This window comes from Phodopus roborovskii, unplaced genomic scaffold (assembly GCF_943737965.1).
Source record: "Phodopus roborovskii unplaced genomic scaffold, PHOROB, whole genome shotgun sequence".
Lineage (NCBI taxonomy): Eukaryota > Metazoa > Chordata > Mammalia > Rodentia > Cricetidae > Phodopus > Phodopus roborovskii.
The window spans coordinates 24,038,472-24,051,854 of record NW_026125397.1 but is presented as its reverse complement, the minus strand read 5'-3'; the positions used below and the strand labels follow the sequence as shown (position 1 = coordinate 24,051,854).

At 42.7% G+C, this 13,383-nt stretch overlaps 1 protein-coding gene across 1 annotated transcript in view; it reads right to left on the bottom strand.

Moving 5' to 3' along the window:
- The window catches only part of Ak9 (adenylate kinase 9), a 77,175-nt gene that overhangs the window by 41,587 nt on the left and 22,205 nt on the right, over window positions 1-13,383 (bottom strand). The window contains exons 13-18 of the mRNA XM_051175566.1: window positions 11,293-11,409; window positions 11,108-11,194; window positions 7,051-7,199; window positions 3,301-3,457; window positions 2,298-2,412; window positions 1,249-1,325 (exon numbers count right to left, since the gene is read on the bottom strand). Coding sequence (XP_051031523.1) covers window positions 1,249-1,325; window positions 2,298-2,412; window positions 3,301-3,457; window positions 7,051-7,199; window positions 11,108-11,194; window positions 11,293-11,409 — 702 coding nt within the window. The remainder of the gene's footprint in view (window positions 1-1,248; window positions 1,326-2,297; window positions 2,413-3,300; window positions 3,458-7,050; window positions 7,200-11,107; window positions 11,195-11,292; window positions 11,410-13,383) is intronic.

Genomic DNA, 13,383 nt, shown 5'->3' with positions numbered 1-13,383 from the left:
TACAAACTATGGCGCAACACACAAATGTCTACATATATGAAGGCCAAGGCAAGGGACCTAACACCACGGTGGCCTTGTTTCCTGTGTTAGTAGCCAAAGGAGATGCTGACGGTTATTAAACATACAGTTGCAGTTCAAAGACCTGGAGTTAATCCATAGGCTCTAGTTTGAGACCCTCAGCCTTAAAAGAGAAAGTTCTTTCATACAAGTGATGGTTTAAGTATGAAGATGATAGGCATGGCTATAGTTTGGCTATGTCCCCAGCTTTTTCATGATTCTTCAAATCGAAGCAATTACAGCAGTCACACATAACCCTTGACAGTGACATGTTCTGTGGCATACCCTTCTTCGAGGGTGCAATGGTGGGCCTCACGTTAGGAACATTAGGAATCTTTGCCCTGTGAACCCATTATCCCAGTGAGAATAAAATTCATTATGGAAAAAGTGGAACATGTTTGTTGTGAAATATTACTTGAAGCTGTGTTACATTTGTTTATGCTGTGGAACATTTGTTCAATGATGCAAAGATGTGTTGCATCAGTTTACCTTGCATTTATTTAACTCTGTGAAGCTGTGTTCCTTTACCTGTCTAAAACACCTGACTGGTCTAATAAGGAGCTGAAATGGTCAATAGCCAGGCAGGAGAGAGGATGGGTGTGGGTGAAGGAGAAAAAGAAAGAAAAGAGATCAAGGAGCAAGAAAGAAAGGGGTCAGCCACCCAGTCAGCCACAGAGTAAGAAGAAAAGATATACCAAAACAGAGAAAGGTAAAAGCCAGAGGCAAAAGATGGATGGGATAATTTAAGACAAGCTGGCTAGAAACAAGCCAAGCTCAGGCCAGGCATTCAGAAGAATAAGCCTCTCTCCCTCTCTCTGCCTCTTTCCTCTCTTTCTCTCCTCTCTCCCTCTCCCCCTCCCTCCGTCCTTCTCTCCTCCCCGCCCCCCCCCCCGTGTGTGTGTGTGTGTGTGTGTGTGTGTGTGTGTGTGTGTGCATTTAATTGGCTGATGGCCCCCAAGAGTAAAGAGTAAAAGAGCCAAGAGCGTACGTTGGGGAAGGTAGGGGCACTTCCAGCCAGGGCGCAGGCATACACCTGGGCTCTGGGCTAGCGAGGGGCTGTGCTGGCTGCTAATGAGCTTGCACACAGCAGGCGGGAGGTGATGGGACCCCCTGGCCGGCTGCTAGAGCCTCCATCTGGAGTGATCAGACCCCCTGGCCGGCTGCTAGAGCCTCCATCTGATCTGGACCCACCTTTTGCTTTCTTAGCCATGGTTTCCATAATCCTCTGCTTTTCTTCTTCCAGCCTCATCTCCTCTTCTTTGGCTTTGCTGAAAGGAAAAGGTCCAAATTCAGTTTCAAAAATATCCGCCGTCCCAGGACTATGCGGTTAAATTCTCAGAGTGGCAGGCGGCAGAGGGGTCATTGCTAAGCATCTTATGCACAGGGTACAGTCCTGTCCGCAGCAGTTTGGGTAAGAAGGTGACGGAATGCTATATTTTAAACTTCGGCTGTCAGTTAGGAAGTCCGTTAGAGAGCGAAAGGCCCTGAGGTGAGTTGAGAGGAGAGGAGGGATCTGTAGTGTGTCCCTCAGACTCAATGGGTGAGAGTCGCCGTATAGCGTGAAAAGAGGTAGGGTGTAAAACTATATGTGCAATATAATTTTAACTCTGTAGCAGTAAATACGAGAAGCAGAAGGCTAGAAAAGTAGTCAAATTATAGACACTAATCATTTCAGGATGGTAGCACTGTGAGAGTTCAATTTATAATGTTTGCATTAGTTTTTTTTTTTTTTTTCTCCACTGAGTAGAGACCATAATGTTTCTTTCTAGTCAGAATTGTATCCTGGAGAGACGGATCAGGGGTTAAAAATGCTTGCTTCTCTTACAGAGGTCCTGAGTTTTATTCCAAGCACCAACACGCAGCTTACAAACGCCTGTGACAAATGCCTCTTTTAAGCTCTGAAGCTATCTGCGTTTGCATGTACACACATCTCCCCCACATGTGTACATAATTTGAAATTTATAATTGAAAAAAAAAGTTTTGACAACTGGGGTTTGGAGACATGGCCCGGTGGTCACGAGTGCTTGCTGCTTTTGCAGAGGACCTGAGTTTGGCTACCAGCGCCCATGTTGGGTGGCTCATGGCTACCTGAAACTTCTGCTCCAGGGGGTCCAGCACCCTCTTTTGGCCTCAGTGGGCACCCACACATAATTGACACACACGCATGTAACTAAAATAAAACCGCTGAACACACAGGCATGGTCAGTGCACAGCCCGTTTTTAAGTCCCCACAACATTACCGTATTTCCTCCTCTTCCTTTTTTTTGATTCGAAGTTCATATAGCAATCTTTCTAAAATCTTAGCATCAATTTCAGTCTTATTCTTTAAATACATTCTATTTAAAAAGCATTTTCCTGAAATGTAGATAAAGAGAAGAAATTTATTTTGAAATTGCACAGTGTGGCCTGTTTTAGAAATTAATTACAAACAATCTCTGGCTGTGCACACACACACACATTTCCCTTTAAGTGCTTATCCAAACAAAGCCCCGAGTCTTTAAAATTTTAGTAGAATGTCTTAAGTCTTTTTTGAAAGACATATGTTACTATGTCATAAATAATGAAAACATGAGAAAAACATTGATCCCCCCCCACCCCGCCGGAAATTCTCATTTCAATATTTTAAAATGTTTTTTCTCACATTTGTGTGTGTGTGTGCGTGTGTATGTGCATGTGTGTATGTGCATGTGTGTATGTGTGTGTGCGTGTGTCTATGTGTGCGTGTGTGTGTGCGCATACACTCACATGCATGGATGGCTATCAGAGGACAAATTGTGGAGATTTGGTTCTCTCCTGCCTTATGGGTCACAAGCATTGAACTCAGGTTGTCAGGGTGAACTGCACAAACCTTGACCCCACCATCTCTCAAATACATTTTCGTAAAATGTCAAGTGCCAGCTGTTTACATTTAGCCTGAGGATTTTATACAGTGTTGATTGAGGATTTTATACAGTGTTGATTTACTAGTTATAGCTGCCGACTGAGAGGCGATGCTCAGTTCTCAGCTCCAAAGAACAACCTTTGAGGACTGCTAGAAGGCTCAGTGTCCCAGCATGATACCCCAGGTCACCTTCCCAGTGGGTGGAAGTCTCACTCAGGCATCACCACATCCTACAGGCACAGCTGGGAGAGTAGGAGGGGTGGTAATTATATCTAAGGAGACTCCCCATTCTCTATTTTAACTGAAATAAATGTCAGCAACAAACAATTTGTTCTCAATTTAAATAACAAATATTTACTAACCATTGTTTTCTGCATCTGTTAAAGAGATAACCAAATCAGGCACAACCCCCTTTTCAATGAAGGCCATCCACAGTTCTCGTATGACAGGGCAATTGTCCACAATCCATCCTCCTTGTTTCGGGGCACCAGGAAACCTGTTCTTGTTATCTTCTGTTATCTGTGAAGACACACACTGATGTCACCACCATGAGTTGAAACATCACAGATTTATGATATTTTTTCTTGTAGAATTGTAGCAAGCATCTACAAGGCCCTGACTCTGAGAATCAAGTAAGAATGACTTAATTTTAAGACAGGTTTAATTTTGAAGTAATCAAGTCTTACTAGTTTAAAAACAGGAAGCAAAGTCTTTGTTACATAACGGTGCACTTCCGCTATTTATTAGTCTGAGCACTGAATGCATGTGGTTAGTGTTTAAGTCACTTATCATAACAGCGATGGACTTCTTTGTGCATTACGTTATTTTAATAACATTGTGAGGAACAACCTTACACAGAAGCAGTTATCCAGGGATTATATATTTGTTTAAGGATATTTCCAGAAGATGCCACATTGCTTCCAAAGACATGTGTTCCAACTTTCACCTTTTCTGGCATTCTTAGTCAGAGTTTTCATTGCTGCAACAAAGCAGCTCCACCAAAAAGCATTCTGGGTAAGAAAGGGTTTGTTTGGCTCACACTTCAGTTGCTGTTCAGGACAGGAGCTCACACAGGGTGGGGACTCACACAGGACAGGAGCTCACACAGAGGCCACGGAGGATGCTGCTTACTGACTTACTCCCCATGGCCTGCTTTCTTACAGAACCCAGGACCACCAGCCAGGGATGGCCCCACTGGAACCGGCTGGACCCTCCCCATCAACCACTAATGAAGGCAATGTTTCTCAGCTGAGGCTCCCTCCTCTCAGACAAGTCTAGTTTGTGTGTCAGATTGACATCAGCAAGCACACTGGCACAACCAGAAAGCAACTATCACCAACGCTCCACGAGCAGTGACTGCTTAAAAAAAACTTGGTCAATTTTTCAGGAGAAACATTTTATCTCATTATTCTTTATTGAAATTTGAACTTATATTTCTTAAAGATCTTCTATTTTTAACTATTTTGTATGTGTGTTTCTGTATGGCTGTATGCAAGTGTCCATAGGGGCCAGGAGACGGAGCAATCTTCTGGAGTTGGAGTTCAACAATAATGAGCTTTAAATTTATATTACATGGGTCCTCTGGAAGAGCAACCAGTGCTCTTCTTTACCAGCTCTCCAGCCCTCGAATAATATAAATTTAAAAAGACAACCCAGCTGGATGGTGGTGTCACACATCTTTAATCCTAGCACTCAGGAGGCAGAGGCAGGTGGATCTCTGTGAGATCGAGGTCAGCCTGGTCTACAGAGCGAGTTCCAGGACAGCTTGGGCTGTTACACAGAGAAACCCTGTATAGAAACCCCTCCCCACAAAAGACAACCCAATAAAAAATGGGCAAATGGCTTCCCCAAGGAATATACCCTTGCCAGGCCTGGTGGCACACGCCTTTAATCTTAGCACTCAGGAGGTAGAGGCAGAGGCAGAAGGACCTCTGAGTTGAAGCCAGCCTGGACTACATAGTAAGTTCTAGGACAGTCAGGGCTACATAGAGACTCTGGTCCAAACAGCAGCAGAGTATACTCTTTACAATATCACAGATCTCTAGCTGCTTATGAAAACGGTTTTCCTACCTAACAACATGATGGGAGTGGACATGATAAGAGCCCTCTGCTTCCACAGCTGTGGCCTACCGTTCGGCCGTTAACCCTGACACTGTGCACACACAGGAGTCTCCCAAATGTTGGATTCATACTCCTGGAGATTTGTATTCTCGTTTTGCTTCTCTGGGTGTTTTGTCTCACTGATGAGGCCAAGATGGATTCCTGGGCCTCATCCATATCTATTTGCCACACAAAGACTCAGTGAGTGGCTTCCGGGACAGCTCAGTGTAGAAGACCCTTAAAGGCAAGGCCATGTTTGATCCACTCCCCTTTCCCTAGTATACAGAAATAGCAGGCACTTCTGAAGGAAAAACCATTGCTCAGACAACCTAAAGATTGGTTAGAAGGTGTGTTTGACATTAAGTAGAGTTGGGAAATTCTACAGAGGAGGGAGAGGAAAGATTGTAGGAGCCAGTTGGGTGGAGGGCACCATGGGAAGGCTCACACAGTCAACCCACCTGGGTTCACAGGGGCTCACAGAGACTGAGCCCATAGTCAGGGAGCCTGCATGGGACTGACCCAGGCACTCCGCATATGTGTTACAGTTGTGAATCTTGATCCTCTTATGGGACTCCTAACAGCAGCAACAGGAGCCATCTCCAACTCTTCTAATGGACTTTGGGACCCTAGTTTTTATACTGGGTCGCCTTGCCCAGCCTTATTACATAGGGAGGTGCTTAATCTTACTGCAGCTCGATATGCCGAGTTTTATTGATACTCATAGGAGACCTGGCCTTTCCTGGGTAGAGATGGAATCGGGGTGTGTAGGCGGTAATGGAGGAAGGGTACTTGGAGGGGAGGATGGGAGGGCTGTCTGCAGCCTGGAGGTAAAATAAATAGATGAAAAAAAAAAAAGGTGTGTTTGAGCTCAGAAATACTGAGGGACCCAAAGGGGTCTGGTAAGCCAGTGATCAAGGGGGGCACCCAGTGAGTTAGACTGATATTCTCATGTGATAGATAAGCTTTTCATTCTCATATTTGTGTGTGTGTGTGTGTGTGTGTGTGTGAGAGAGAGAGAGGTCCCCAGCTGACCTGCCTATGTAAATTAGGCTGGCCCTAAATTATTCATAATCATCCTGCCTCAGCCTTGTGAATGCCGGCATTACAGATATAAGTCCCCGTACCCAGAGTTTCTCACATAATAATTTAAAATTCAATCATAGGGAAATAGAAAAGCTCACCGAGAATCCGAAACTGTCTCATTTATTTATCTTGCACGCTTTCTCTGAATGTTTGTCTAAGATTGCTACGTAAACTCTACCTCTATGATACCTCGTTCTTAATAAACAAGAGAAAGGCTCTGATTTGCCATTAGCACGGGCATGCCATTTGAGGCTGGCTTTCCTCTTTGGGTGCAAAATTACATGTGTCCCTATCCTCGCCTGTCAACACATGCTAGGGTGGTTGGATGAAGACAGGTAGCCACACAGGGAAACTGAACTCCGTCTCTGACTACTTAGCCCTTGGATGGGACCTAAATGTGGTGCTGGCTTTGGGGACTTCATCTTTCTACTGACTGGGCTGAACCAAAGGCAATAAGTTATATTAACTTTGATGAATTAATTTCTGAACTCTGAAATTACATCACTTAATTTTGCTGATAATTGATATGTTACCCAGCACTGTGGGGTACTTCACATATGATGGTATCGGAGCCGTTGGTAGTGGACAGTCTGGAAGAAGGAGAATCCTTCTATACTGAGGAGACAGCTGCTGGCAGGCTTCCTGTGTTCCAGTCAGTGGCCCACACCCATGCACACGTGGGCAGCTGTAACTGGAGTTCGTTATTTTTTTTTTTTAAAGTCATGAAGTTAGGAGAGGGTGTGCTTAAGGGAGAGCCAGGGGACAGTTACAATCATATTTCATTGTAGTCATGTATAAAATTCTCAAAAAAAAATCAAGAAATATAAGAAACAGTGCAAACAAAAACAGTGCATGAAGTTGAAGACTACAGTCAAAGAAAAAGTTAGAACAATTTAGACACACACCAGGACAAGTTTGGCAAACCTTACCTCTTTGATGACTTCGTCTAGAAGCTCAGCATGTTTTTCATATGGTTGCTCAAAGTTCAGCTCCTTGGCGTGCCTCAGAGTGTCCTCCATCATGAGAAGCACCTCAGGGTGGCTTTCATCCACCTCTTCTATGGACTCTTCTGTCCATATAAATAAAGTCATATAAATAAGGTCAAATAAAGGAAATATAAATAAAATAAAGTCCATATAAATAAAGTCAAATAAAGTCCATATAAATAAAGTCGAGTAAAGGAAAATTCCACTCCTGGGCTCATGGACAATATTACTTGAGATGAGCCATGCTACTGATACGTGCCCCTCTGTGTTACTATCACACTTGCTGGAAGACTAAAGCTTTGTGTAGAGGCCACTTAGGTGCCCAGATGGAAACATGTGTTCCCCCAACTTTTCTTAGCTTCCAGAGTCCATAAAATGCAAATAGGTTTGGGTGAGGGTATTTATTTATTTTTTAAAGTTTCCTGTATTTTTCTTTCTCCATTTTAATGTGTGCACATGTAGTATGCATGCATGAGTATAGGTGTGTGTGTGTGTGTGTGTGTCTGTGTGTATGCACATGTGTGTGGAGGCCAGAGGTGATGTTAGGAATCATCTTATGATTCTTTATTCATTGAGACAGGCAGGGTCTCCTAGTCAAGCTCACAGCTCATCGATGCGGCGAGTCTCCCTAGCCAGCTTGCTCTGGGGAATTCCTTGTCTCTGTCTTCAGGGCTGCCACACTCATGAGGCATGTGCATGGCATGTGCATGGGTTCTGCGGACCTGACTGGTCCTCATGCTTGTGCACTGAGAGAGTAGCAGGGTGTGGTGTCACACGTCTTTAATTCCAGCACCCGGGAGGCAGATCAATGTGATTTCAAGGCCAGCCTGATGTACAGAGTGAGTTCAAGAGCAGCCAAAGCTACACAGAGAAGCCCTGTCTCAAAAAATGAACAAATAGAGGTAAAATAAGTAGAGTAATAAAAGAGCCACGTGAAGATGGAAAACACACAGAGACTCTGAATACTGTGTTGTCTTTGAATTGCTCAATTGGTAAGGAAGGAACAACTGCTAAAATACACTCGATTGTCAATGCTGCTGATATTTATATATTTTAAAAATGACTTGACTTCAAAATTTAAGTATAAGAATATGTTACTTTGGAAAAGAGATTTTATTTTTGTTTCCACAGAAAATGAAAAGCTGTGGATTCCTTCCAGACTAACATGGTTTGATCAAGCAAGACCTCCTGAAGCAGTGTCCCAGGTGATCCAACATTCAAAACAGCTGGGACAAGGCAGCCTTATAGACTACCACAGCCAGGATTTCTGTAACTTCTTATGATCCCCAAGACAGTGCCCCCTACCAACAGGAAGCAGTTTAGAAAGAACGATGCCCAAATTTCTAAATATTGTCTATAAATGTTTTCATTTAAATGGGCTTGGTTATAAATGGCTAATTATTACAACCAATCTTTTTAAAGGCAAAAAGGGGATTATGGTATAGAAATAAATACTTTGAATGGATTTTCATTTATTGATACAAATTTAAGGTCAATTTTGTGATATGTAAATTTCTCCTCTTGTTTAGGTATTTTGTTTATACAGATCTTTTAAAATACAATGCATAATTAAATACAGATTGTATATAATCACATATAATAGAAAGTATGTTAGTTTGGATTTCTAGATAGACAGAGACATATTTGAGATGGATAGATGGGGAACTGTCCGCTTTCCAGGGAGACCTCCTCAAAGGACTACTATGCCACATGATGCTGTGAGGGTCAGTGGTACTGATGTGGCTGGGATCCGAGTTGACATTGGAGGACCAGGCCATCACCTGGTGACATGTGGATGTTCGTGGCCTGTGCCATGACCTGCAGTCATGTTGATGGCCATGCACCGTGCTGCTACCAGGGTCCACCGATATCTTTTCTGAGCAACAGTCTTGAGCTCCAGGGGCCATGGCCTCTCGTTGGCCTCAGGAAGGTAGGCTGTCAACACTGGCACCCCACCGTGGGTAGATGCACTGGTGATGACCTCTAAGTTGGACTGCTTGGTCTACAAAGGGGAGGGTCAGGCTGGGAGAGGGGCTGTAGAGTGTTGTGGAAAATTGCCAGCATCAGACGGGTACTCCCAGCAGCCACTTGTTACATCTGAATAAATGGCATGGCCTGCTGTGAAGTGTACACGTACGCACATGTGTGCTTGTGTGTGTGTAAAGAGGGTGATACATACAAGTTTATAACAGGGCCCAATGAGTTCTTACTAGTTTGAAATAAAAACAAGGAAAAGCAGGCAGGTTCGAATCAGTAGAAGAAAACAAACAAACAGAACTAACTGCTCATCATACATCAACTATTGATGTGCCATAAAACCAAAGACAAAAAGCTGAACAACAAAGTCAACCTAACAAGACACTCTTACAAAACAAGAGCACCAGAGCAAAACTTTAAATGCTAAAAGTAAAGACACAAATCAATAATAGAAAAACAATTAGTTGATTATGAAAATGCCTCCATTAATACTCCAATAGCAAGATGATTTAGAAGACAAACTACTCAATTTTGAGGGGAAAAGAGATTGAAAAATAAGGGACTACCATAAGATGTTTTTGAAGAAATGATGTGACTGATATAACAATTTAGAAAATTTGATGAAATGTAAAAGTTGCCACCTATTTAAAAGGAAATAAAAGTGAACAAATCTTAATAAACGTCAGAAGTAAAAGTTAATGTAACCCTGAAAGAAAAATAATGAGCAAGTGATTATATATATATATACATACACACACATATATATATGTATATGTATATATATATATATATATATCTGTAGATTACTGGAGAAAATATAATTTGGAATAACTTATGCAAAACAATTTTTCTGTTGCTTCATATTCATTTATTTAGTAGTTCTACTAATGTTACTATCCAGATAAAACTTACATTAATATGCATTTAAATATTGTTTATTTACACACACAAATGTATACTATAAAGAACTGGCTTAGGACTGGAGATAGCTCAGTGGGTAAGAGTGCTTACTGGTCTTGCAGAGGACCTGAGTTTGATTGCCGGGACCCATATGGTGGCTCACAACAAACTGCCTGTAACTCCAGTTCCCGTGGATCTGATGCCCTCTACTGATCCCCGTGGGTTCCTGCATGCATATGGCTGGCAAACACACACACACACACACACACACACACACACACAAACACACACACACACACAATATATACTAGTATCTAACAGCTAAGCCATGATCTATTCATAAAAATCATGCAATTCTTTAAAACAAGGTTCCTAATAAAGCAACATAATTGTGTGGTGCATTATTATCACAAAGCAGAGGAAGGTTGACTTTATGGCTGTTATGTGATGACACAGAGACATAATTGTATAATGTTATATCAAGGGTGTTATATGTGGCTAGGCGGTAGTGGCGCACGCCTTTAATCCCAGCACAGCACTCAGGAGGCAGGCGGATCTCTGTGAGTCTGAGTCCAGCCTGGTCTATTGAGCAAGCTCCAGGACAGGCTCCAGAGCAATACAGAGAAACCATGTCCCGAAAACCAAACCAAACCAACCAAACAAACAAACAAGAGAATGTTATATGTATAAATGTTATATGCTGTCAGGATTTAAGCTTATGAACAGAACAATGTCATAAGATTAAATAGCACAATCAATAATGATGAAATGCCACAACTATAATTATGGGTTGATGGCTGATACACTGGTTCCAGTATATCAAAGTTACTATAGAACTATCAAGAAGAAATTAATAACTGTTTGATAATTCTTGTAAAATATCAACCTTTCTTGGGGTTCTGCATGTATGCAGCTCCTCATTTTCTCAGCCTCTTCTTCATTTTAATAAATCTATCCAGTTCTGTAGCTGTTCAACTGAAATCTGCAAAAGTGAGGCCTGCCTTTTATGCCTTCTGAAGCTTTCAACTTTTTGTGTATTGATGTTGAGCTCTGAAATGATGGCCAAATAGAAAGCAAACAGACTAAGCTCCATAGACGTTTTCTTGGTAGTTTTTTTCCTTACCGTCTTTTTCGGTGTCTGTAGCAAGGGCGTTCTCCGACCTAGTTCTGTCTTCGTCAGCAATGTCTAAGAGGCTAAACTTCTGGGAGCCTTGGGCGACTGCTGTGGTAGAAGGAGACGCTTTATTAGTTCGTCTGCACACAGAGGATGGACCCCGCCACTGACGGGCTCAGGTGGTGTGTTTATACCTTCGTCGTCTGCCACAGACTGTAAATCGTCAGAGCTCTTAAACATTTTGTACTCCATGAAGTCTTCGTATTCCTTTTTTGCATACTGAATTTGCAGTTCCCTTAAGGTTCTCTCCTCTGAAAGAAAAATGCGTGTGTTAAAGAGAGGCAGCTGGAGACAGGGCGGCAGGCGGAGTCTACTGAAGTTAGACAGCCTTGGTTTCCGTTCTGACCGTTGCGTAGGGGTTGTGGACATGGTAGCCACTTGATCTACGTGTCCCACGTTTTCCTGGGTCAAATGAGGATCATTAGACTGAAAGCATTGGGTGCATTAGCTGGGGACACAGGAAGTCGTTCCCTGTTAGTGGCTAACCTCTTTCATTGCACATATTTTGTGATTAAAAACCTCTCACTAACCCCCCTTGACAAACTTAAGTATATGTGAGATTAGAATCCCAGCATTGGAGGTGTTGTGAAGGTTAATTTTATTGTCAGTGAATTTAAAAGGGTTTTTAAGTTCATAGCACACAGGAAAATATCTCCTCGTCTATTCACAATAGGGAAGACAGTAACTTCAGGGAAGATTGTGGCAAACATGAAGGGCCGCTGTTCTACCGGAAGCCTGGCTAGCTTCCTTTTGAGATTTAAGTTTCAGTCTGGCGTCTTTGCTTTGGAGAGGTTAACTGGGCACTGCGGCACCCCGTTCCCATCACTATGTACTGCATTCCCTGTTACATGTTTCCGTCCCCCACACGGATTCTTCTTTCCTCCCCCTTCCTTCCTTTCTTTCTCTCTCCACTCTCCACTAAAATGTAAGCACCAGGAGTATGGAAGCCCCGTGGCATTCACTTAATGGAAAGAAGATAGTCACGTGTTCCTTGAATAAATTCATGCACTCTGGGGCTAATGACTTCCCTCCTTTAATTGTTCAGTGGTCATGAGTATTCTTTACATTTGGATTCTGCATTTTGAAAGTTATATACTAAACATTCCTTCTGGGTCATTGTGGTGGTTTGGATGGCTTTGGCCCCATAATCTCATAGGGAGTGGCACTATTAGCAAGTATGGCTTTGTTGGAGCGGGCGTGGCCTTGTTAGAGGAAGTGTGTCACTGTGGGGGCGGGCTTTGGGGTTTCTTACGCTCAGGACACTGCCCAGTGAGTCAGTTCACTTCCTGTTGCCTGCAGGATGTAGCTCAGCTCCAGCACCATGTCTGCCAGCACACCGCCACGTTCCCCGCCATGACAGTAATAGACTGAACCTCTGAAACTGTAAGCTGCCACCACAATTAAATGTTTCTTGTGTGAGAGTTGCCGTAGTCATGGTGTCTCTTCACAGCAATGAAATCTAACCTAAGACAATTATCTAGATAGATATTAGCGTGTCAAGCCATCCCAGTTCTGGCTCTTTTGAAAAGTTCTTTAGGAAATATAATGGATGCTTTCATTGGCTTGTAGGCTAACTAGAATGAAGAAAGGCACAATAAACAGTGAAGAATGTTCTTGTTTAGTGAAAGAACAACGTTGCCATGAAAATAAATTCTTATTGAATGGCTTCAAAATACAAAATGTCAGAAAGCTTCCTAGTTTGTATAAAAAGCTGAAACAAACAAACAAACCACAAAAATGAAGTAAGCAAAAATACTTCTCATAACAAAATCTTCTACAGCACCAAAAATTGCTATCAACTAGTTACATTGTGAGTGTTCAGAAAAGGTTCTTAGTAAACAAAATTTTAAATAGTTTTAATACACCACAACTAAGTAAGATGTATTTTAGAAATTAAAAAAAGAAAAAAGAACCCTGATATTGGAGTATAGTGTTGTTGACCAAACCAACAGGCCAAAGCATGAGAATTGTTAAAGTTGTCTTGATAGATGCTGACAAGACAAAAGCATTCTCCAGGAGAAGCCCCCAAGGGATCCTTAAAATCATATGCAGTAATGGGGCAGAGCGGTCACCAGTGGCCAAGGGCACCCGAGGCCCTTCTATCACTTCAGTTTGGTTCCCAGCACCCACGCCAGCCTGCTGGCTGCCACCTGGAGGCACTGAAGTGAATCTCAGGGGCTCGCTGCTGTCACCTGCAGGCAATTCCCACAGCCTTTGGTTCACCT